At 38.8% G+C, this 23,993-nt stretch overlaps 6 protein-coding genes across 10 annotated transcripts in view; 4 read left to right on the top strand and 2 right to left on the bottom strand.

The window, feature by feature from the left end:
* The window catches only part of LOC18784326 (BAG family molecular chaperone regulator 8, chloroplastic), a 3,436-nt gene extending 985 nt beyond the window's left edge, over positions 1 to 2,451 (top strand). The window contains exons 2-3 of the mRNA XM_007215858.2: positions 789 to 1,271; positions 1,373 to 2,451. Coding sequence (XP_007215920.2) covers positions 789 to 1,271; positions 1,373 to 2,152 — 1,263 coding nt within the window. The 3' untranslated portion in view covers positions 2,153 to 2,451. The remainder of the gene's footprint in view (positions 1 to 788; positions 1,272 to 1,372) is intronic.
* Positions 2,822 to 5,950, bottom strand: LOC18782574 (protein FAR1-RELATED SEQUENCE 5). Its single transcript, XM_020559707.1, has 2 exons — positions 5,819 to 5,950; positions 2,822 to 5,500 (listed from the first exon to the last, which is right to left on the bottom strand). Exon 2 carries the CDS (start codon positions 5,398 to 5,400, stop codon positions 3,271 to 3,273), a length of 2,130 nt encoding a protein of 709 aa, XP_020415296.1. The 5' UTR covers positions 5,401 to 5,500; positions 5,819 to 5,950; the 3' UTR covers positions 2,822 to 3,270.
* LOC18783439 (LYR motif-containing protein 4) lies at positions 6,547 to 8,411 on the bottom strand. The gene is made up of 2 exons (XM_007215134.2): positions 7,993 to 8,411; positions 6,547 to 6,809 (listed from the first exon to the last, which is right to left on the bottom strand). The coding sequence occupies exon 1, from the start codon at positions 8,298 to 8,300 to the stop codon at positions 8,022 to 8,024; it is 279 nt and encodes a 92-aa protein (XP_007215196.1). The 5' UTR covers positions 8,301 to 8,411; the 3' UTR covers positions 6,547 to 6,809; positions 7,993 to 8,021.
* Positions 8,493 to 11,193, top strand: LOC18781908 (pentatricopeptide repeat-containing protein At5g39350). The gene has a single exon (XM_007215971.2). The coding sequence runs from the start codon at positions 8,557 to 8,559 to the stop codon at positions 10,543 to 10,545; it is 1,989 nt and encodes a 662-aa protein (XP_007216033.2). The 5' UTR covers positions 8,493 to 8,556; the 3' UTR covers positions 10,546 to 11,193.
* LOC18782680 (probable galacturonosyltransferase 13) lies at positions 13,834 to 18,744 on the top strand. Of its 4 annotated transcripts, none has more exons than XM_020561104.1 (6): positions 13,834 to 14,517; positions 15,756 to 15,811; positions 15,947 to 16,105; positions 16,385 to 16,975; positions 17,161 to 17,463; positions 17,739 to 18,744. In XM_020561104.1, exons 1-6 carry the CDS (start codon positions 14,331 to 14,333, stop codon positions 18,021 to 18,023), a joined length of 1,581 nt encoding a protein of 526 aa, XP_020416693.1. In that variant the 5' UTR covers positions 13,834 to 14,330; the 3' UTR covers positions 18,024 to 18,744. The 4 variants fall into 4 exon arrangements, with proteins under 4 accessions (XP_020416693.1, XP_020416692.1, XP_020416694.1 ...); XM_020561103.1 differs by having other exon boundaries at positions 13,835 to 14,541; XM_020561105.1 differs by having other exon boundaries at positions 13,835 to 14,517; positions 15,950 to 16,105.
* LOC18783889 (membrane-anchored ubiquitin-fold protein 2) lies at positions 20,388 to 23,499 on the top strand. 2 transcript variants are annotated; one of them, XM_020561107.1, is made up of 5 exons: positions 20,388 to 20,682; positions 21,079 to 21,283; positions 22,239 to 22,403; positions 22,999 to 23,093; positions 23,204 to 23,499. In XM_020561107.1, the coding sequence occupies exons 2-4, from the start codon at positions 21,151 to 21,153 to the stop codon at positions 23,052 to 23,054; spliced, it is 354 nt and encodes a 117-aa protein (XP_020416696.1). In that variant the 5' UTR covers positions 20,388 to 20,682; positions 21,079 to 21,150; the 3' UTR covers positions 23,055 to 23,093; positions 23,204 to 23,499. The 2 variants fall into 2 exon arrangements, with proteins under 2 accessions (XP_020416696.1, XP_007217187.1); XM_007217125.2 differs by having other exon boundaries at positions 21,151 to 21,283.

A 23,993-nucleotide genomic window follows, 5' to 3' on the forward strand; every position in this document is an offset into this window, starting at 1 on the left:
TCGTACCGTCATGTCAGGCTCAATGAGTGTCTTTTGGTCTGTGTTCTTAATGATTATGAGTCCGTTGGTGCACCCGTTGAAGTCAAATGTTGGTCTCCCTAGCATCACCCTTTTAATAATCACTCTGAGGACTCTGCAGATTTTTTACTTTCTTGAAATTCATAATGGGTTTGCTCAAAGCCTCATCAAGAGCCCGTGCAAGTTTCGTTCAATTTGGACCTTTGTTTGGTCCAGGCCTAGCAATTTATAGGGCCCAAAAGATGTATACAAATTGGGCCTTTGTGGCAGCTGAAATGGTTGCTTGCTTACCTGCCTGCGCCCACTTCAAACCCTTGACACAAAGACCAAAGTCGTCATTAATTCACTCAAAAAACAAACAAAACAAACAGAAAAACATCTCCGGCGGGCCCATGGCATGTGATCCTCCACCATCACTGTCAGATAAAGTCACAAGCTATAACATTGGATCATCCAAATGCCTACCTTTTATTTAACTTTTTTTTTTCGAGTCTTGCTACTTGACCGCCTCAATGTCAATTAGTATCAAATTCAACCCCAAAACCCAAACCCCCCCCCAATTTGTCCTCCTCAACCTCGAGCATAAACCCATCATTTCCATTCAAAGCTTTACCTTGTAGGCTTCCCAATGGCCTCTCACCACCACCATCCCCACCCCCACCACCACCACCAAACCCCACCTCTCACCACCATTTGCTGCACCAGCTCCTACAATAGTTGCTGTTGCACCCAATCGCACCACCCCTGCTCACCTCAACAGCCACCACTAGTCACAGACCCACTTCTCCAAGCCATTGCTTCTCAGCTCATCCAATCCAACCCACCAGATCCCTACTCTTGCCATCCCAAACTCCGCCACTGAAACCCTCAACCCACCCACAAATTCTACACCCAAAGCTCGTTTGCACCAACAAGAACAGCAAGAAGAACAGCAGCTGCACGCCCACTCAATTACCTCCTCCCTCCTCTCCCGCATCGAAGCCCTCGAAGCCTCTCTTCACCGCTACTCTTCCTATCGTTCTCAGTCTTCGTATTCGCGCTCTCTCAGAGACTCAGCTGCTCGAGTTATTCAAACCCACTTCCGTGCCTTCCTTGTTCGCAGATCACGAACCCTCAGGCAGCTCAAAGACCTCGCCTTTATCAAGTCTGCTTTCAACTCTCTCAAATCCTCCATTTCCAATGATACCCACTTCGATTTTCACGCCGTTTCTCAAAAAGCCATCGACTTGCTTCTTAAGCTGGACTCTATTCAGGTAACCATTCATGGGTATTTGTTCATTTTTATTTATTTATAATCAAGTTACTCTTCTGTTTCGATTTGCTTAGAGATTTTGTTTGTGCACCTTGTCTGCAGTGTGGTGATCCGATTGTTAGGGACGGAAAAAGGTCTATTAGCAGAGATTTGGTTCGGTTCATGGAGTTCATTGATGGGGTTGTCATGAAAAGGCATGGGCTTTCACTGAAAGCAGTGAAGAATGCGAGGTTTGGTCAAAATGTTAACAAATCTAGGGTTTTGCCCACCAAGTGTGATGATTTGGGAAGGGATCAGAGGGAAATGATTGGTAAATTGAGGGATAGAATTGAGAAGATTCGTGGGTTTGCTAGAGTTTCTGAGAATGATGAGGAAGATGTGGAGCTTGAAGGGTTTCAACATGTCAGTGATGAAGATGAAGAAAACCTTATGACTCGATTTAAAAATGGGGTATTGGTGAAAAGGCATGGGCTTCAACCTAAGGTGAAGAAAAATGTGAGCTTTGCAGAGAATGGGAATGTGTATAGGGTCTTTAGCAACTCTGATGAACCAGTTTCAAGTGGAGATGGGAGTGATTCTAGTGATGATCATGGAGAGCTTGTGGAGAACCTTCGCAGTGAGGTTGAAGATGTTAAGGGCTTTGCTCAGGAGACTGAGGATGATGATGAGGCACACACCGAGAATGATGGATCACCGCAGGCCAGTGATGGAGAAAGAAACCCCAGAGCCAGAATGACTCAGAGAAGAGAAGACATCTATGAAACCAAAGTCCATGATCTGGGCCGGAATGGTTATTTGCTATTCTCTGCTCCTTTGCCTGTGAAGATGGAGTCTAAAGCAGATATCATAAAGAGAAACAAGGCTGTGAAACTAGTAAAATGAAGGGCTGTAACCTGAATTTATGTTTTAGGTTCTCCAAATTTTTTGTGGCTATGGGGGTGGATATTAGGTCTTCGCAATTGTATTTTCCACAAATGTTTCTGATTATTAGGTTAGATTGATTAGAAGATCACCATGAAATAGATGTGTAGTGTTTGTCCGACCCTTCCTGTCTACTGCTGAGAGAGGGGGTACCATATCTATTCTGCAGATGTAACCATACCCCTGAAGATTCTATGTTTTTTGGATGATGACTTTAACCAAGTTTCTTTTGCAATGTTGACTTATGAATAGGGCTTACATATAGCTAGCTTTTTCCTCCATTCCTTCCTTACCATTAGTTATGTTTATATGAGGAATTATTGGCAATGTGGCCTGGTAAAGTGTTTTCATGCCAAAACTTTTCATTTCGTTGCCAGAGAAGGTTGTCTCTTTTCGGAGTACGAGGAAATTAAAGATAAGGGTGACATCAAAATTCCAGTACCACAAATCTCAAATTCAAATGGTTTAATGATAATTTCATCAGTTATCACTCCACTAATGGTATGCAGATGCCAAAAAATGCAAAGGCACCATAATGAAACTTTCATACAAATGGAGAACCAGTGCAGACTAACGAAACTTGTTTCAAGGGGATAAAAAGGACTACAGAAAGCCAAGTTCTTCGGCTGCTGCTCCAAACTTATTGCTTATATTTTCTTTTAACATGAATTGTAATCAACAAACACCGAAAGAAAGAATGAAAAAGAAACCCTTAGACTTGAAGTAATGTCATCTCCTATCTTCTACGGACTTGCTGTGTTGGCAAACATTTGATTTTAATTCTCCTACAAAAGAGAGGTACTGAAGTTTGACACAGAGGAATGACTATCTCAACAAAAGTAACTTGACATTGCATATTCACCGGAATCCTTCAAACACAAACAATTACTATCATGTCCAGGGCACTTGCATAGAGCATAAGTAACTCAGCTTGATGACTGTTCTGGCATGTATTTGGTGAAGCTGTTTTCTGTAGAGGAGTCTCCTTGTTTTATGTTTCTGGTGGTCAAGGGGAACTATCAGTACCTGACTAGCAATTGTGGCATCATCTCCTCGATAGCTTGTCCCGGCCCTAGTTTCTAGTTTTGGGGCATTGATTTCATGGCATTTCTTTTTGCACCAACAATTTTAACTCTAGCCTCTCTTAGGGCGTTCAATGCCACCTTAAAAATTTGGTCAGATGCCATCCCTTCCTCTGCACATTTAATGGCTTCCTGGTAGAGAATGTTGTATTGCAAGTTCCTGCCTTTCTGAGAATTAGCCTGTAATTCGACACAGGGAAGTAAATCCAACATAACCTCTTCCTTGGCATTTCTTGTCCATCTTTTTAAGATATAACACTGTGGGAGAGTAAAGACATTAGTTGCTTTAAACACTGCAAGCACGTGTCTGCAAAGGATCCCTTCAAATTCAAACATCTTGCAGCTACAACTAGCTAGTTGTTCTGCTATATTAAAAGCCACGACATACATTTTATGTTCTTCATCAAATCTTGATACCTCATAGGTGCTGGTTCCTCCATCCTCTGCACTTAATTTCACAGCAAACAAAAGAGATTCAAAAACCTCATCCTGAAATATGGTGAACATATTTCTTGTGTAGATATCTGCTCCTTGCTTTTCCACAGGAAGTGGTGTTTTTAGAACTGGTTTAGTATAAAAAGTTTCAAACTCTGCCTTTGCTTCTTTCTCATATCTTTCATCTAAAGCCTTCTCATATTGCTCCGCAAAATCTTGTAAGGTAGTTCCTGAATTCACATAGCCATCAAAAAGTGAGTTCACACTTCCACTCCGCTGGGCAGCATACATCCCTGCAAAGAATGTATCTCTCATGTATACTGGGACCCACAATTTGCGATCAATATAAAGTGATTGAAGCCAATCATTCCCTCTAAGATTGTACTTATCAAGGAGCATCTGCCAAGTTGATTCAAATGCATCAGGTGTCTCACTCTTGTTAATGCATCTATCAAATTCAACTTGAAAAGTCCTCGGGGTTACACTATATACATGTCCCAATTCCTTTGGCATCTTGCTTATGATATGCCACTTGCAATATCGATGGCTTGATTGAGGAAAAACTTGTTGCACTGCTCTACTTATGGCAGGATCATAATCAGTTATGATTAAACCTGGTTGTCGTCCAGACATTGCCTCAAGCCAAGTTGTGAAGAGCCAACTGAAGGTGGATTCGGTCTCATCTGCAAGCAATGCACAGCCAAAGAGAACTGAATGTTTGTGATGATTTACTCCAGTAAAAGTTGCAAATGGCATTTTATACTGATTCACTTGATAAGTAGTATCAAATGCTACAACATCAGAGAAACAGTTGTAAGCGATTCTTGATCTTGTGTCAACCCAAAAGACACTACTCAGCCTCTCTTCTTCATCAACCTGTATTGCATAATAAAATGCAGGATCACTGGCTTGCATAATCTTAAAAAACCCAAGCAAACTTTGGGCATCAATGCCAAAAGTGCTCAACCGGCCTCTTCCAATATAATTGACATTACTCTGTACAGCAAATTCCATTTTGCCAAAACTGCTACAATCAGTCAAGACATCCACGGGAGCATCCAAAGACAGTCCAGGAGAACTGAAGGAGTTGCTACAACTTTTTTCAGGAGCAAATTCTTGCTTATGTGACCTAAGAAAATGCCGCATCGCAGGAGTCACCAACTCATGATTATGGTTCTTCTCTAGTTTTGCCACATACCATCTTCCACAGTCACGTCTCCTCACAGTCATCAGCGCCTTGCAACCTTCCCTAGTGAGTGCCCTAGCACGCCTCCTTTTTGCATCCTCGCCTGAATCTTTCTTTGCATGTCTCTCCCGGCGAAAGCCTTCTTTTGAACAACAAAACTCTCGAGATATAATCGAATTGTCCTTTTTTGAACGATAGTATGAGTTCACACGAATACTAAATCCCGTTTGTTTAGCATATGCATTATAAAAATTCCTAGCATCATCTTCAGAAGTAAACTCCATACCCAGTGTAGGCTCTACAACCCCACCTCCTATATACTGCGACAAGTCAAAATCCACATAACCCTCTTTGCCATCATCCAATACCACCGGAGCTTCAACCTCCTCTGCAACAGAATGTTCATAGCCCTCATCTCCCAGTGCAACAAAGGAGTCTACTCCTTTAGCTTCACACTCACTGGAAGGCACTACCTCCATGATATATTGCTCAATCCCCTCTTGCATTACAAATTAGGGTACCCTTCATTTCTGAAAGGCTTACAACTCAAACAAATGGGTACCCTTCAACTCTGTTGCAAATTTCTGCTGTTTCTCTCACTACAGGCTGTATAGAAATCAAAAGAGACAAGCACAGAAATTCCAATTACTTTCGAATAATTCAAATGGAGGAACTTAACAGTTAGCACGCTCAAAGTTTCAATCTAAGCATACAAAAGATGAAGAATTTGTGAATTGGGGACCAAAAACGAAACTTTGTCACAAAATTTGACAGTTATCTAAAACTCACATCACTAACTATTAACTTCCTCAGAAAACAAATGCATGTGCCAATAACCCCAGAGTCATTACTGGGTTTCTTATACTTGCAGGGGACAAACGGCAGAGAAATGAAAATTTGATAAATACAGCTTTTTGAGATTACCTTCAAATTTTGGTGTTGCAGAGAGTGTGAGAGCGAGAAGAGTGTGTGAGAGTTTTCAAGGGACGAAAACGCGCGCCGCCGCGGACCTGAGGGAATGGGAGGACTAAAATTACGCTCTGCTTTCTCTTACCGAATATTAACACTATACTAGCCGTCGGATTGGTTAAGTTGTGTGCCTGTATCTCCAGATCGGATGGCTGATACATTTCGTTTATAGGCTGAAACTATGATATGGAATCCCTTACTGGGTCCTCTAATCGTCATCTCATTTTTCATTTCGTCAGCGAAAAAAAGGAAAAATGAAGCCTGAAATTATTGGGTTTACGGTGAAGCCCATTGGGGCATGCTTTGGCCCAAAATATTCGTGGGTCCTGCCTACTCTGTTACATACTGTTTAGAGAGACCGTAATGAGGGTTAGTTATAGTAATTCGATTAATTGCGGAGTTATTACGGGACGGTTGGATTCAATCCTCGACATAGCGACCTCATTATAGAAGCTCCCGAGAGGTGTCTCCCAGCATTTTTCTTACGGGTCTGCTCAGTTATAAGATTAGTTTTTGTTTTGATTTTGTTTTCTTAATGTGTCGACTATCAGAATGTCACCCTGTGTTGGTTTCGAAATAAATGTGCAGTTAATCATGTCTGAAATGTCCCACAAAATAACCTATTGAACATCTTGGAATAAGATAAGCCACAACAACTCACCATCTCCAAGGATTTCTAGTTCTGCATAATCATTGATGTTATTAAATTTAAGCTTTACGAATGCGTACCAAAAGAGGAGGTCACAAAGTTCTTCTTTATTATAAAAAATGCAAACAAATATTCATCAACTGAACTCAATTTCCATAACTAATTACACCTCAATAACTCCGGTCTTCAAACTCAAAGGCTTAACATACAAAGTTTAAACCCTCAGGTCTTCAATGAGCTACAGCGTTACAAAGTTCCCTGAAATCGTGCATCGACATAAGTGAAAAGGCCGCGAACCTGCACAAATCACAGAATTGCAGCAACAGTATGTCACAACGACTAGAAATATCAAAAGTACAAAATTACTTTATATACAGATCAACAAGATGTTAGCAGCGACGCCATCAGAGGTTACAAGCCTCAGATTGGGTTGGTCATGTGCAATTCATAACAGTGGTCAGTAGAGAGAAAAAGTTATGGACACGACCATGAGTACTAAAAGGTAAATGATGCAATGAGAGTTGATATCAAAATATCATGGCTTATGGGTAGAACTTGTTTTAACAAAACCGGCTTGGCAGGATCTTTTGAGAGAGTAAAGTACTGACCATCTTAGAACTTAACTTGTCTTTAAGGGTATTTTTAGAGAGTAAATGTACTGAACACTCAGAACTTATTTTCACCCACCTCACTGGTAGAGAATAATGCATAAGGGCATTTGGGACAGGACATCTTTCTTAACATTCACACTTATCAAACACTGGGGTGCAAAATCACAAGAAGGAGAAGAACAAAAACAAATAAGGCTCAAATAGGATACAGTCGGATAGTTCCAGGTAAATCAAGAGCTAACCTCCATTTCAAAACCAATAATGTTCGCTAGTAATTTTATAATTATATCTATCCATGCATTAAGCTCGAAGAAGATCACTACCTATAATGAATAAATAAAAGTAGCTCTACAGTCTTATGCGGGGTTGGATTGTAAAGATACATAACCTTGCCACAAAAGAAAGTGAGCACTGAGAGATAGGTTAAGCTAAATAAGCACCATATCCAGTAAGGCATTTTCCCCATAAGGGAAAAACTAACACTTAGGATTAGTGAGATATACAAAGAAACAAAACAATCAGTGACCCAAATCAAAATATGCTAGGTTGGCATTACAAAGTAAAGCCCTTTTATGAATCCCAATAATTCCTAGGGCCAAAGCTATACTACATCAGACCAAAAATTTCCATTTTCATTTCTTCGCGCACACCACAAGTACTCAGAAACCAGACAAAGCATCATTCATGTCCATTGAACCCAACAATTACCCAGAAAAAAAATAAAAATAAAAATTAATTGTGGCCACGGAACCTATTAATCAGACATAACCAAAAACCCCAATAAAACCCAGACCCTAAATACTAACAAAACCCCAAAAAAAAAAAAAGGATAAATGCTTATAGTTAGTGTAGTAGATAGGGTACGGTACCTGGAGACGAACCAATTCTAGTGCTTGATTTACTTCTGAACCTCCATGACGCTCTTGAGCTTTGGAGCGTAGAGAGAGTAAACAACAGCCTGCCGATTGGCGACCTCGAACTGAGCCTTGCCATCTGAAAACGCAGCGGAAATGGCAGATGGGTCCGTGAGGTTCCGATTCTGACGAAACGCGTCGATGGTTCTGCGTTTCGTATACTCTCTGATGTTGTAGTCTGTGAATTTGCGAGCCACGCGAAGAAAAGAGCGGAACAGTGTGAGCACCTCCGCTCGAGAAGGAGCTCCGGCCGCTATACTCATGTCGAAAATGGCGCCTCCTCTAAGCTTCTCTAGAAAACCAGAAAGAGCGAGAGAGAGTTCGACTCTGAACGAAAGTTTGAGGCTTTCGTTAATAGAGAAGCTTCCCAATATTGGTGGGATAAAACGCAGCGTTTCGTAGCTGCGACCTTTTTACTTCTACTATATTGACTAGTTGACGAACCATGACCGTTGGATGAATAATAATCACAAAGCGACCGTTAATACTCTCAAATTAAAAATTAGCGCCAATTGACTGATGAATGGCCCAAGACAAGCTTTTGCCAAAGCCAAGCACGTCCTCAGTACCAGCCCAGCCACTCGATCCCTCACCAAAACGAAACAATTCCATGCCCACACCATCACATCAGGCCTTCTCTCACCGCAAGTCCACGCAAACCTTGCAAGGTTGTATGCTTTATGTAGTCACGTTCCATATGCACGCAAACTGTTCGATGAATTGCCTGACCGGAGCTCTTTTTTGTACAATACGGTGATAAGAATGTATGTATGCAATGGCTTACCCTATGAGGCACTGAACGTGTTTTCTCAGATGCTGGACCTAGGGCAGAGCTGCCCGGATACGTTTACGTATCCTGTTGTTATTAAGGCATGTAGTGACTTGTCTTTGGTTGATGTTGGTGTTGTCATTCATGGACAAACAGTGGTTTGTGGGTTTCATTTGGATGTGTTTGTTCAGAACACTTTGCTGGCGATGTATATGAGTTGTGGGCAGAAGGAATCGGCGAAAAGGGTTTTTTATGCAATGCAGGAACGAAGTGTGGTGTCTTGGAATACCATGATCAGTGGCTACTTTCGAAATGGGTGTGCCAAGGAAGCTTTGAATGTTTTTGATTGGATGATGAATGTGGGTGTGGAGCCAGATTGTGCCACTGTGGTTTCTGTGTTGCCGGCTATTGGTTACTTGAAGGCAATGGTGTTGGGAAGACGAGTTCATGCCTTTGTGGAAGAGAAGGGTTTGGGGAAGATGATTTCGCTGTGGAATGCATTGGTGGATATGTATGTAAAGTGTGGTAGCATGAGTGAGGCACGATTAGTTTTTGATAACATGGCTGAGAGAGACGTCGTGACATGGACGACTATGGTCAATGGGTACATTTTGAATGGTGATGCAAGAGGTGCACTGGGGCTTTGTTGGTTGATGCAGTGTGCAGGTGTAAAACCCAATTCCGTAACAATAGCTTCTCTTCTTTCGGCCTGTGGGAGTTTGCATCTGTCAAAGCATGGACGGTGCTTGCATGGCTGGGCTATTAGGCAAAAGCTTGAATCTGATGTTATAGTGGAGACTGCTTTAATTGACATGTATTCAAAAAGCAGTTGTGTTGACCACAGCTTTCAAGTGTTTGCACACACTTCAAAAAAGAGAACGGTTCCCTGGAATGCAATGATCTCTGGCTGCATTCATAATAGGCTTGGGAGAGAAGCGATAGGACTTTTCAAACAGATGCTCGTGGAGGCAGTACAGCCCAATGAAGCAACCATGAACAGTCTCCTTCCTGCATATTCCATTCTTGTTGATTTTCATCAAGCAATGAATATACATGGTTACCTAATAAGATCTGGTTTTCTTTCAAGTATTGAAGTTGCTACTGGTTTGATTGATTCATATTCGAAGTGTGGAAATTTAGCATATGCTCACCAGATTTTTAATGAAATCCCAGAAAGGGACAGGGATATTATCCTCTGGAGTGTGATAATAGCTGGTTATGGAATGCATGGCCATGGTGAGGTTGCTGTTTCACTTTTCTATCAGATGGTTCAATCTGGGGTGAGACCGAATGATGTCACTTTTACCTCTGTTCTTCATGCTTGCAGCCATGCCGGTTTGGTTGATGAGGGCTTGGGATTGTTCAGATTCATGCTTGAATATCGGAAAGCGAGTCCTCAGGCTGATCACTACACATGCATTGTTGATCTTCTTGGTCGAGCAGGTCGGTTAGTTGAAGCTTATGATCTGATTAGAACAATGCCGTTTCAGCCTAACCATGCTATTTGGGGTGCACTACTTGGTGCCTGTGTGATACATGAGAATGTTGAACTGGGAGAGGTGGCTGCTAAGTGGCTGTTTGAGCTTGAGCCAGAAAATACAGGAAATTATGTGTTGATGGCTAAAATCTATGCTGCAGTGGGAAGGTGGAAAGATGCAGAAAACCTGAGACATATGATGAACGAAATAGGGTTAAGAAAAACACCAGCTCACAGTCTGGTTGAGGTCAGAAATATGTAAAAAAGCAATAGTGTGATAGTTTTTTGCTCCAAGTGGGTAAAAATCAAGGCTTCAACTAAAGCATCTAGTCAAAACAGAAACTTGTAGTCCAAGTAGAGTTTCATACATGAAACATTTGTATCCAACACAACACTTGATCAAATGGAGAAGTAAGATGTCTTCTCAAAGAGTTCATATGCACAAGATTCATATATCTCTTCTGGTGAATTAGATTAAATCATTGCTGCAGCAGTGTCAGTTTTTATAAGCATTTTGGGTAAAGAGTTCGAGATTACTCCGGAAAGGCAATTCGTTACGAGGTAGATTGTACTAAACTTTGGAAGGCCCTAGCCTGATCAGTGGCTCTGAGGTACTCAAAGAACGTCTTAACTTGGATGTATATTGCAAAATGTGATGTAAAGATTACATATATCTGCAAGGACTTGATTTCAACTACTTCTTTTTGGGTGATTATTTTTGTTGGCGACATAGTCAATTTAGATCATTTTGGGTTCTACTTTATTATGTCAGAATATGCTTTTAGATTGGCCGACATATTCTTCTGCAAGGCTACCAGCATGTGTAGGACTTGAGAAAAATATTAGACAATGAAATCTGAGATCTAGATGTCGGTGTGGCTACCTTTTTTGGCAAGCCAAGGCTAATCAATTCAAATGCATTTTCCCATCCCATGGTATCAAATTTTGGTCATAAACAATTCCCTTTCCTAATTTTTGTGCCCTTTTTTATAATTACACGACACCAAAATTGGAGGACTGCCAAAAATATAATATGCATCCAGTCAACATTACGCGTCTTTGTTAGGGGGAGATTAACTAGTAATTCTTCCTAACTCTGGAAAAAAAAAAAAAAAAAAAAAAGGCAGGCCAACTTTTTTGTGCAAAGAATAACAAACCCACCAGATCATCAGATCTCATAGGTTAAAGATGGGTAATATAGATAAACAGTTGTATGAAACGAGAATAGTATTGTTTTGCTATTCACGGTTAATCATGACATGCTACACGTGATAATTTTTTTATGTGGCAATCTGTGATTGGTTAGGAATAGCAAAACAGTGTTATCTTTGTTTCATACAAGTTTTTCTCGAGCAATATGACTCAACCGACAGATTACATTTTCTTTTGGTCTCAAAAAACTGACTAAGCACCTGGTCATCTGGGTATGAATGCAAGTTTGGAGAGGGATGGTACATTGGGTATTCGTAGTAGGTAGGTACCTATGGGCCAACAATAGCCTATAGGTGGGAGCAAATAGAATTACCCTACAATATTAAACACATCCTTATGTTTTAATTCAAGCTCTCATTTGGTCCTCATTCAGTAGGACAAAAATTAGATATGTATAATTATTCAATATTTTTGTTTTCCTGAGGGTTCGAATTTAAAACGGTTACAACTTATTTTATACTCACCCTTATATTAATTAGACAATTTGTGCCGGTTTACACGTCCATTTTACATTTTTCAGCAATTTGGGTGCTGATGCTGACTAAACTGAATTTCTTGCCAACTTAACAGTCTTTCTAACAATCTAAATTTGCACTACTTTGATTTGGTACAAAAGCTAGCCCTAATGTGCCCTAACAACGCTACATATATAGTGCAGAAACTATACAAAAAGGTCCCATGACCCACACAGGTTACCTAGTTTCATTCTTTTAGTAATAAAGAACTCACCTGCTGCTCCTTTTATACATCAACCTCTCATATCTCATGTGGGAGGAGGTTGCATTAAGACTTTAGGAAGCTTCCAATGCCAATTACCAAATGGGTTTACTACTTTAATTTCTTGCATTACTTGTTCTAATCATCTGTCTATTATTGCTAAATGAGAAATCTAATCAAATACGTCATTGACGTGCAGCTATAGTCTACAGATAGCCCCATTAACATTATTCTAAGTAGTGATGTTGTTCTTACTTTATTTGGGAAAGTTTGATTTCCATAATAAGCCAATAAGTTTGCACAATTGGGAATGGCCGGCAAACGGCACAATTTGATGCCGGAAAACGACAGAGGTGAACAGAAAAAAGGCATGAAGCATAACATGGATTGGTTAGCTGGCCTTTCAAGCTTTGAACTTGAAGCCTAATGAAAACTCCAAAATAAATCCAAGTAATGAACTTTGCTTTCAACAGTGACAATAGTCGATGTTGTTGTAGCAAATTAAAAGAGAATGACCTTTTAATATTCTCAAACATGTCATGAAAAAAGAGAAGAAAATGGTTGCTATGCTTGTGCCGACCACAAGAGTAAACATGAGGCCCACCGTACTAGATAAATTGATCCATTTATATATGCACGACCTTGTGTGCCCTGACATTAAAGAGTCGTATGGTTTTTCTTCCTTGTTGTGGTTGTGTGCCAAAACGTATAAGAATATCTCACTTAATAGGTTTGATTTTTCTGTGCATTATTCATATGACTTCCATGACATGAAATGTTATGACTTAAGACCCAATGGCAATGACTTTTGTCTCTCTTTTTTTCTTTTTTTTCTTTTTCACCCTTATTTTTCTTGAGAAAAAAAGCTAGCTATAAATCTAGCCTCCCTTAAAAATTTGATTTGGCACCCTATCAGCCCCAAGTAGCATTTTTTCTTTGAGTGCTTATTAATGACTTGCATGACATGCAATTGAATTCTCATTCCCAAGCCTTCTTTTCCATAAATCAAACAGGACCTAGATCCTTATAGATATGAATTTTGAGGATATATCAGCCATGCTAGCCTCCTGTCAAGCTAAGATTAACTTGTGCTTCTATCAATCCTTTAATGCATTATCATGCTCTATTGATACATTATACAATCTATCACGTGCGCAAATAATGCTTTCCTTTTTTCTTTTTATGCAAGAAGATATTTATGACTCTTTTGACATGTTTATTGGCGTTCATAGAACAAAAATGAGCGCTGTTTATACTAAACACCCGAATCTCGCCCTTATTGAAATATAAGCACTATTTTATCTTCAATATTTACCCAAGTAATTATCTTAATCAACCAAAAAATAGCAAAAAATAAATAAACTTAACCACACAAATTACATATCCTATCTTAAAATGCATACCCATAAACATAGGAGATTTATTTCTAAATTTAGCACCCAATTATCACCCCACTCACTCTCTTCGTCCCCTACCATAACCTCAAAGGTCAAACCACTCACTCTCTTCTCTCTCTAAGCCCCAACACGGTTTTGAGTTTTGACTTAAAAATAAATAAAAATCAACATTGAAATTAAAATTAAAATTAAATTGCTTTCTTTTTGTAATTAACAATACTTTATTATTTTCCGGGAAAACGAAATTAGATCGGACTAATCAACCAATCAAAGAGGTCCTCACATACCCGGAATGGAAAACTTTGCACAAAAACAAAAACAAAAGCAAAAACCCAATTTTCTCTCTCTTCATTCCCTCTCTCTTTCTCTGTCTCTCATCACTCTCTCTTTGATCCATGCTTCCCGACCCAGAAACCCAAATAGATTGTTGGTTGAAATCTCCGATTAATTGAAGAGAGAAAAATAAAACCCAGTTGTTGAATCTCCAATGCGGTCTTCCAAAAGACCACAAAGAAGCAAAGATTTGAGCAAGGGCCATAGATCTGAATTAGGCAGCGTTGAATCTCGGAGCGGGTATTGTCGGTGGGGGATTTCTATTGGGGTTTGTGGGTTTGGATCTAATGGTGAGGGCATGGGTGGTAGTGGCATTAAGTTGGGGTGGTTTCGGTGCTATAGGTATTGCTAGGGTGTTGAACAAGAAGGAGGGGCTGCATAGACGACGATGCAGCTTCACTTCTCGCCTAGTATGAGAAGCATAACGATCTCGAGCAGCAATGGCTTTATTGACTTGATGAAGATCAAGGTCGCAGCTCGCCACATCTCTTATCGAACCGTTTTCCACACCATTCTAATCCTCGCTTTCTTATTGCCCTTCGTCTTCATTCTCACTGCTGTTGTTACTCTTGAAGGTGTCAACAAGTGCTCCTCATTTGGTACTCTTTTTATTTATTTCTTCAATTCCCCAATTGCTATCTCAATCCCAAATTTTTATTTTTTGGTTTTCTTCGTGTGTATTGGTTTGTTTATGATATTAATGGATGGATCTTGACTTGCCCATTTCATATTTATTGTTATTGTTGGCTTGCTTGGATGAACCCGATTGATTGGTTTTGTTAACTGGGTCCCTTTGATTCACATCGAAATCTAAATCAAATCAAATTCTGGTTGTTGGGTTTCCACATATTCAATTCCTTTTATTCAGAGTCTGTTAACATTGGAATTCTATGCCATTGCGTTGGATTGGTTATCTAGTTCTGCAGTATATCACATATTTGGTTAGATTTGAGGTGGATCAATTGTTTATGGGCATTTAATGTGTTGATTGGTTGGATATGAAGTAAGATTTAAAACATTCTGTATGGTATGGCAAATAAATTGTAACTGATTCGATCAAATCATCATCACCAATTTCATATTTTTAATCCATGCTAAAGCATTTTGTGACTTCAGTTTCTGAACTGGAACCATCTGTTATGATCTTAGGGATATTAGTTATAATTTTATTTTTTCAGTTCATTGCCTTCAGCCATTTGAACTTGATTGGTCAAACCAGTTTGAGGTATTGTCTTGATTTGTTGATTCAACGTTAATATTTCCTGGTTGATGATAAGATTATGGATTTGTTGTGTTGATATGGTATATCATTATTATGTTGATGTGGTTTAACATTATTCTTCGTTTCATTTTAGTTTCTGTCAATATTTAGCGTCTAATAGTTGGATTTTCATTTGTGCTATTTATTCTACAAAAACTAAGTTGGAGAGAGAATAACATGTACTGCTTGGTTAACCAAATCAACAGAATGGCTGCTAAGCTTGACCCCATATTTTTTATGTGTTCAAGGAATTCCGGAGTAGGTTAGGTATCTCTGATAGTTCAACCCCAAATTTTGAATTCTAGGTGTTTCTTTGCTTTAGTTCTTTAAGTTTGTCATCCCTATCAATGGATCTAAGTTCTTCTCTTACTTTTGATACTTTAACCATCTATAAGTTTTCCATAATTGATTCTCTGGTTTTATAGAGCATCAAATTATTTATTTATTGATTTTAATAGTAACATTGTGTTTCTTAGGTCATGGACCACAATTTTTCTGTAATCTCTGGTATTGAATTTGTGATTTTATTGTTGCTTTACTCCTGTGCTTCAGATTGTTTAGGTAGGCGTTTGGGACCAAGGCTTCTGGGTAGGGTTGATGATTCAGGGGTAAATAACTTTTTCTCCAGATGCTGTAATTTCTTTATTTTTTTTCTCGACATTATATTTAAGTTTTGATTTGGGTTAGCAAGTCTATTGAATGATTATCTAAGCTGGATCTTCATGGTTGTGGTGACGGCACAGCAGAGACTGGTTAGAGACTTTTACAAGATTCTAAATCAAGTGAACACTGAAGAAATCCCAGCTGGTCTGAAGCTACCAGATTCATTTAATCAACTTGTTTCTGAAATGAAGAACAACCAGTATGATGCAAGGACCTTTGCTTTCATGTTAAGAGCAATGGTATGTTGTGTGTCATAAGAAACATGGTTTTATTCATGTTTTGTATTGTGCATTATCTTTTTGGGAGTGGTAGTGTTGGGGTTGTTCCTAATATGGTCATATCACATCTCATTATTGCAGAGAGATTTGTGGGAAGGGTGGTCTATTTGTGTTTGTGTGTGTGAGAGAGATAGAGAGAGCACCATTAAACCTAACCCCCACTCCCCCCCTAAAAGAAAAAAATAACCCTTGTTAACTGTTGGAACTTTAAGAATAATCTTGTACTGTTTTTGTGTGTAGATGGAAAATTTTGAAAGGGAAATCAGAGAGTCTAAGTTTTCAGAGTTGATGAACAAACACTTTGCGGCAAGTTCTGTACCCAAAGGCATCCACTGTCTGTCTCTACGTCTGACTGATGAATATTCATCCAATGCTCATGCACGCAAACAATTGCCTCCTCCAGAGTTACTGCCTTTGCTCTCTGACAACTCTTATCACCACTTTATCCTATCAACTGATAACATTCTGGCTGCTTCAGTTGTTGTTGTTTCTGCTGTCCAGTCATCTCTAAAACCCGAAAAGATAGTCTTCCATATCATTACTGACAAGAAAACCTACGCGGGTATGCACTCATGGTTTGCACTCAACCCTGTCTCCCCGGCTATTGTTGAAGTGAAGGGCGTGCACCAGTTTGATTGGTTAACAAGAGAAAATGTTCCAGTCCTTGAAGCTGTAGAAAATCAAAATGGGATCAGGAATTATTACCATGGGAATCATATTGCAGGGGCTAATCTTAGTGCTACAACTCCACGAACATTTGCATCAAAATTGCAGGCCAGAAGTCCAAAATACATATCCTTACTCAATCATCTTCGTATATATATCCCTGAGGTAACTCTCTTCCCTAAGTTAAAGATATGGAGTCTTCGATACTTTTGCAATTTTTTATATATGGTTTTTTTTACAGGTGATGCTTAATATTAAAGTGGTTTCTGTTTATTTGATAATGTTCTATAAGATATTCTTTTAATTTTGTAATGTCGAAGTGCATGTGCTGATCATGTGTGCTGTGACAGCTATTTCCCAACCTTGACAAGGTAGTTTTCCTAGATGATGATGTTGTGATTCAGCGAGACTTATCACCACTTTGGGAAATTGACCTTGGGGGAAAGGTCAATGGAGCTGTCGAAACTTGTAGAGGCGAAGATGAGTGGGTAATGTCGAAGCGGTTCAGGAACTACTTCAATTTTTCCCATCCCCTTGTAGCAAAGAATTTGGACCCTGAAGAATGTGCATGGGCTTATGGGATGAATATTTTTGATCTCAGTACATGGAGAAAAACAAGTATAAGAGAAACTTACCATTCCTGGCTGAAAGAGGTAAAGTAGAAGTAGTAAAGCTTCCCTTACACACTTGGGGTTTTGTTCATCTTTTTCATTTTCTCATGGAATGATAGATCTGGTAAACTTTGCAAATTCAGCAAGGCTCTAATGGTGATGTAAACTCTGCAGCATTGGGTTATTTTATTATAATTTTTTCCGTTCCATATTCTTTGAGGTCATTTGCAACCGTATTTTACGTGTTCTTGAAAGTCAGTTATTGGCGCATAGCATATGGATTATTGCAACTTACTTTAATTGATTTTCTTGTGCAGAATCTGAAGTCAAACTTGACAATGTGGAAGCTTGGAACCCTACCACCCGCTTTAATTGCATTTGGAGGTCATGTTCACCCAATTGATCCATCATGGCACATGCTTGGATTGGGCTATCAAAATAAAACCAATCTTGAGAGTGTGGCAAGGGCTGCAGTTATCCACTATAATGGTCAGTCAAAACCATGGTTGCAGATTGGCTTTGAGCATCTTCGGCCATTTTGGACCAAGTATATCAACTACTCCAATGATTTTGTTAGGAACTGCCACATCTTGGATTCATAGGTGATCATCTGGTGGTGCTAAAAACAGGAGATGGGACAGGAAATGACAAGAGTTATATGGGATTCATGGAGTTTTTTTGCAGCTCGAAATTTTTTCGAGATCTATTTGAGAAGACAAGCAGAAAATTCACCGATAGGGTAGAACTTCCCAGTTCAAGAATCACGTTCATCCCTTGAAATTCTGCAGACAATGACCAGCATCATATTATCACAGCATGAGATTCATTCTTTCATTCTGTAACATAGCAATCTGTCCTCATTTTTTGGTTCGGAGAAGGATAGTATTATTGGTCTTCATGGCGGGGGTTTTGCTTGATTCCTTAGCACATATATCAGAATAAAGTGAAATTCAGATGACAAGTGCCTTATGTCAATACCATCATACTGGTTGGTGTAGGGAAGAGAGAGGCTAGGACAGGTCTTTTGTGAGGCTCTCCCATTAGCCCAGATATGTTTTTTCACTTTCATTTTTTTGCCCTTTAAAAATCTTTTCTTGTCTTCATTTTTGTTAGCACCCATTTCTTCCCCTCTTTATTTTATATCATGATGTTGAACTTTAGGAGTAGAACATGGAGATTGCTCTGTTACAGGTCCCATTGAATTGGGGAGCTGTTTTTAGGTTATATATCAGTATTTGTTTATGTACTGTTCACGAGAGATTTAAAATGTGCAGATAAATTCTTTTTCCTGGATTTTATAGCTAGTCTCATTATATTTCTAAATTCTTGCTGTTTTTATGCCCTCTGTATTCATTAGGGTTTAGTGTACCCTACAAAGTTTGGTATCCATGATTTCTTGTCAGCCGTCTAGAAGAAGTATAATAACCCTAGAGGATTCAACTCTGGCGGCAACCATCCAAAACGTGTACAATTGATCTGGTCATATTTTAACTGTAATTTTTTTTGAACCATTGTGTTTGGCATGGCACTCTTGAAGACTCAGTCTTGACCTTCATCAAAGCTTTGAGAAACATTTGTCTTTCCAAACTCAAGAAGGGATTCTCTACTATTTTTCTTTATTAATAAGAGATTCTTTACAAGTGGAATGTTTCTTAGTTGATGATGACAAGAAACCCATCAACTTCCCAATTTGATATTTTGCAAATTGCATTGGACGACCAAATGTGCTAGTTTTCTGATATTTCAATGCGTATGGCGTTTCCTTTTTAGCCACCCACATTTCCTATTTAATAAAAATTAATTGGCCCACATTTGATCAGACCCTTTCGGCATTTTGTTTTCCCATAATAAAATAAAATAAAATTAATTTTTTAAGTGAATGATTAAGGATGCATTGAGTGGCACTTAGTTGTAATTGTATAAACAATTAATAGATTATTCCAAAGCCTAACAATTTAAATGGAAGAATCTGAGAGGTTCTTGCCTTCTTGGACATGCGTATCATGGTCTCATGATCTGCCCACCTACCCAATCATACATTGCATTTGTATATTGACATGCAGCTCATAAAATTCAGATTTTGCCTCCGTAAATATGGAATTATTATAGCCTAGTGTAGTGGTTCGGAGCATCTGTTCCCTCAAGCAAAGTTTTGGATTTGAGTCATAATATTCGTGTAGTGTGTGTGAATTTAATATAGTATCACCAATCTCAATAAGAAAGATCCTCAAATAAAAAAAGAATTATACAACCCATAATAAGTCCTCCTCCTAACCTAATTGGTGATTGCTCAAAGGCTCAGAATTCAGATGCTGCATTTTAGTTATAGGCATGACCCAAAGGCCAAAGGCCAAAGGCCACAGGAGAATGTTGAAGACAGTAATGTTTGTATGTTTGTCTTCTTGTCCTTCCCCCAGCCATCAGCCTGGGTGTCGACATAAAATGAGATAACTTCAAAATCATAACTTCATTATTGACAGATATATGAGATAACGACCATTCTCCTACTACCCCCACCCCCCCTTCAATTTTTGGGCCACCAATCCATTCAACCTTTTTATTTATTTTTCAAGTTTTTTTTTTTTTTATTTATTAAAACTCTTTTTGAGTGAATTTTTCTACAATGCGAACTCACATTAAATAGTAACACATTTGTCGTGATTACACGTAGTTTCAACATTTTTTTTACTAATGTGTAGGTAAATCACAATTCATTGGATTGTGTTTCGCTAAAGGGGAAATTTTCACACTGAAGATAGAATTGAGTTGGGTCATAAAGAACGGTGTTATTGGGTCATGAACAATGAACCACAGGCTAGGATGAAGCATGTACGTGTATGTACATGTAAGGTAAGTTGTTGACTGTCTGATTTACTGTACTGTCACTAACGTGACATTGGAAGTTGGCACTTTAACCCCAAAAGCAGAAAAGGAAATGGAAATAGAAAGACGTTGGAATTGGAAGTTTAGCAAAAGCCAAAGGGTCACACTTTTAAAAGGAGAGAAAATGTGTCCATTTCCATAGCCTTTGGAGATTGCAAGGAGAAGGCAATGGAGTCATTGACCGCAGATTTAGAAGACTTTGAAAACTCCGAAACAGGATCGTTTATCTCCGGGAACTTCTTACTGTTTGATCTCTTCCACTCTGACTTCCCTTATTAATTATACCAAAAATCCCATTTTATTTCGTCTTCGCTTGGATTTCTGAACCACTTGACTGTTCAAAACACACAGAAGGACCCAGATCAGTTTCACAGCCAAGTAAGACAAAACCATCAAAGTTTTTCCATTTTTCTTTTGTCTTTGCTTTGTGCTTGTTTTAGAGCCGACCCAGTTGAGAATTCTTGTAGCTTTTTAGATTCTAGTAGCACCCATTTTAAGCTTTGCTGGTTTAACGGATGCTAACAGCTAAATCATAGCTGTTTTTGATTTTCCTCTATGTACTGATTTCAATACTGAATCACAGCTCATTTTCTTTGCTTGAAAGTAGAAAGCTTTAATCACCATATACAAATATACGCGTCCAGAGTTTAAAGTGTTTCCTTATTTGTCTTAGTCTTTATTCTAAGATTGTTGCAAATTTACGTAGTTTATATTGTTTCCTTGTTTATATTCTCGTTGACCAATTCGAGAATTCGTTGTATCGATTGCCTGTAGAAAAACCCGAGACACTGGGATTTTAATTCTTTTGAACAAGTAGAAATCCTTATACTTCTGAACTCTTTGAAGATGGCTGGGGTGCAAGATCAATTGGAGATCAAGTTTCGGTTGACTGATGGATCAGATATTGGCCCCAAAAGTTTTCCTGCTGCTACAAGTGTTGTAACCTTGAAGGAAAGCATTCTTGCGCAATGGCCTAAAGGTTGGTTTTTTCAATTTTCTTTAAAAACCAAAAACTTCTTTGCTTTCTTTTTTGTTGGGTGTTTGATTGCAAAACAAATCAGTCTCAGCAAGCTTATATGTAAAGGTTGCAGGAGGGACTTGGAATTGGTTAACGTCAGATCATAGTTCATATCTCTGTTCTATGTTAGAATTTGCTCTGAAGTGATAACTTAACCAGAACAGGATCTCTTAAATAAGTGACTATGGGATAGTCTTCTCAACACGTGATATTGTGAACTTGTGTTGTCTTTGCAATTCAATTTTTTATTGGCTCTAGGTGTACTTCTTGGTAACTTAGGTGCAATGTTTAGTTTCATTTGCATTACATGTTTATTACCCTTGAGACATTTCTAACTGACATCTCCGCTTTCTCACTTTTCCCTTTCGTTTTCTCATAAACCTTTTCTGAATTGTGTGCACTAGTGTTCTTATGCTCTCTTTAGGGAATTTGAGGTTGACAAGTTAATTATTGTGAAATCAAGGTTGTGCCAGTTCCATTTGTGGTTCTGCGGACACAGCTTTCATATGAGCAACCAAGCCAATGGTTAAAGACTTAAAAGCACCGTAGAGCTGCTTATGTTACATGGGCTAGTGATTGAGGACATATACCATTCCTTTTACAGGCAGCCTTTTTTAAGGTGTTAAATCTCATCGAACTGAAATGATTTTCTACTAAAGACAAGTTAACTGTCTTAGTACTTCTCTCCTACTTGCACTTGGTATCTGAGACAATTGAGCATGGCTTCAGAGCATTAGATAGAAGCGATGACACTATGAAATCTTTGAATCTCAGATTTCTCCGTTCTCTTTAATCTTTCTTAATTACCTTTAGAATACTGCTTCTTTGTCAAAATTTGTCGGCATGCTTGATGAACTTTTGTGACTTGTTTAATGTATTTGAGCTGATTAAGCATAATATTATTGTTTTGAATCAGAGAAGGAGAATGGTCCAAGGACTGTTAAAGATGTCAAGCTAATAAGCGCAGGAAGAATATTGGAGAACAACAGAACAGTTGGGGAGTGCCGAAGTCCATTATGTGATGTCCCTGGTGGAGTTACAACTATGCATGTCGTTGTTCAACCACCTTCATTGGAGAAAGGTAAAAGTATATTCTGAGGCTTCAGAACCAAAGTTTTCTATGTAAACCACTGTGCGAAACTAGAAATTACCGAAGTTTTCTTTTTATGTTTTTGTTTCTGACTAAAGTCTCAAAGAAGATATAGTCTCTGTTACTTTCTTTTCTTTTGGAAACAACTTACAGGTAAAAAAAGAAACCATGTTTTTTTTCTTATGCTTTGAACAGTAGGTTTTTTTTTTTCCTGCGGGCGTATATTTTTTTCTTGCCAAACTTAGCAGTTAATCTGATTTTTATGTGCTTGAATAGAGATCATGTGTATAACATCAAGAAGATTTTTTTATAGTTTCCTCCTTAATGTGTGGTGGTCCTGTTTGAGGGAAATGGAAAAGACTAGGCAATGACAGATTTTTGTGAGGTACACAAATACATGCTGTTGTTGTCACTCATAGTTATTAGGCCCGCACTTCTTTTACTGGCCACCTCCTGAGTAGGAGAAACACCGAAAGAAGGCCTGAATCATCTAACTACATGTCATGAGTCATGACAAGTAGAGATTATTTTGTTTTTATGCTTCTACATGATCTTTAATTAAATGTGTATCTTTCAATTGAAACAGAAAAAAAACTGATGAGCGAACCGAAGCAGAACAAGTGCGTTTGTGTTATATTATAACTTTTTCTCTTCAGATAGTGGGGAGAACATCATTTTTCGGTGGGTGTATATACTTCTATCCCTTTCAATGCTTATCTTCTCTTTTTGCACCTCCAAACTTCACCGAATCTCAACCTTTATAATGTATTTCTCATCATTTTCGACGATAGGTAAAGAGGGTTGGAGCTAGTAATGAAAATGAAGTTGGTAAAATTGCACAGATTGATTCAACTCAGTTGGAATTATGCAGGCTTCAAAGGTCACAGTTTGGTGCAGGTCCATCATCATACTCTGTTTGTTGTCAAGTCCATGAGACTATGCTACATCATGCACTCATATCAAATATTTTTATGTAAAGAGTTCTTGTATCGACCTTATTTATTTTCAAATTTTACACTTGAAGAAGTTGTTTCATTCACAATGTAAATTTTTGATGCTATTATCTTGAATCATATTTTGTCAACAAGGAATTGCCAAAGCGCTTCAGAGGTTGGGCTCCAAGTTCCAACAGATTGCTATGTTCCTCAGCTTGGGTCATAAGCAAGAGTTTGTTTTAGGAAAAGATCTTAAGAACTAAAGAAGTTTGTCATGTAATCCGGCAACGGTGCGGCTATAATGAGGGGGATTTTGTGCGGGGGTTATTTGAGGGGGCTACCTTGCTGGCCATTAGTTTTGGGAGGTAACAAAAGATGGGTTTGGTTAAGGGCTGGTGCCCGTCATCTGGTCATCGGCTCCATGTTAAGCCAATAGATTTTGCTCAACATAGATCCTCCACATTGATACCCACCAAAGAGAGAAGGCTACAACAACTAAATCTAAACCTCCAAAGAAAGAAAGGCTTCTCGTCCCTCCAATAAATTGGGCAACCAAGTAACAATTATTAAGAATTGGGTGTGCACTAATCTTAACTTGTGAAACCCAGTTGGGGATTTGGAGTGAGAAGCGTTTGAATATTTGCAG

Source organism: Prunus persica, chromosome G3, assembly GCF_000346465.2.
Source record: "Prunus persica cultivar Lovell chromosome G3, Prunus_persica_NCBIv2, whole genome shotgun sequence".
NCBI classification, from domain to species: Eukaryota; Viridiplantae; Streptophyta; class Magnoliopsida; order Rosales; family Rosaceae; genus Prunus; species Prunus persica.

Coding starts and splice junctions, on each gene's coding strand:
- LOC18782574 (XM_020559707.1), bottom strand. CDS start 5,400: ATGCAAGAGGGGATTGAGCAATATATCATGGAGGTAGTGCCTTCCAGT.
- LOC18783439 (XM_007215134.2), bottom strand. CDS start 8,300: ATGAGTATAGCGGCCGGAGCTCCTTCTCGAGCGGAGGTGCTCACACTG.
- LOC18781908 (XM_007215971.2), top strand. CDS start 8,557: ATGAATGGCCCAAGACAAGCTTTTGCCAAAGCCAAGCACGTCCTCAGT.
- LOC18782680 (XM_020561103.1), top strand. CDS start 14,331: ATGCAGCTTCACTTCTCGCCTAGTATGAGAAGCATAACGATCTCGAGC. Junction 16,106..16,384: donor CTTTCATGTTAAGAGCAATG/GTATGTTGTGTG, acceptor TTTTGTGTGTAG/ATGGAAAATTTTGAAAGGGA. Junction 16,976..17,160: donor TTCGTATATATATCCCTGAG/GTAACTCTCTTC, acceptor GTGCTGTGACAG/CTATTTCCCAACCTTGACAA.
- LOC18783889 (XM_020561107.1), top strand. CDS start 21,151: ATGGCTGGGGTGCAAGATCAATTGGAGATCAAGTTTCGGTTGACTGAT. Junction 21,284..22,238: donor TCTTGCGCAATGGCCTAAAG/GTTGGTTTTTTC, acceptor GTTTTGAATCAG/AGAAGGAGAATGGTCCAAGG. Junction 22,404..22,998: donor ACCACCTTCATTGGAGAAAG/GTAAAAGTATAT, acceptor CAATTGAAACAG/AAAAAAAACTGATGAGCGAA.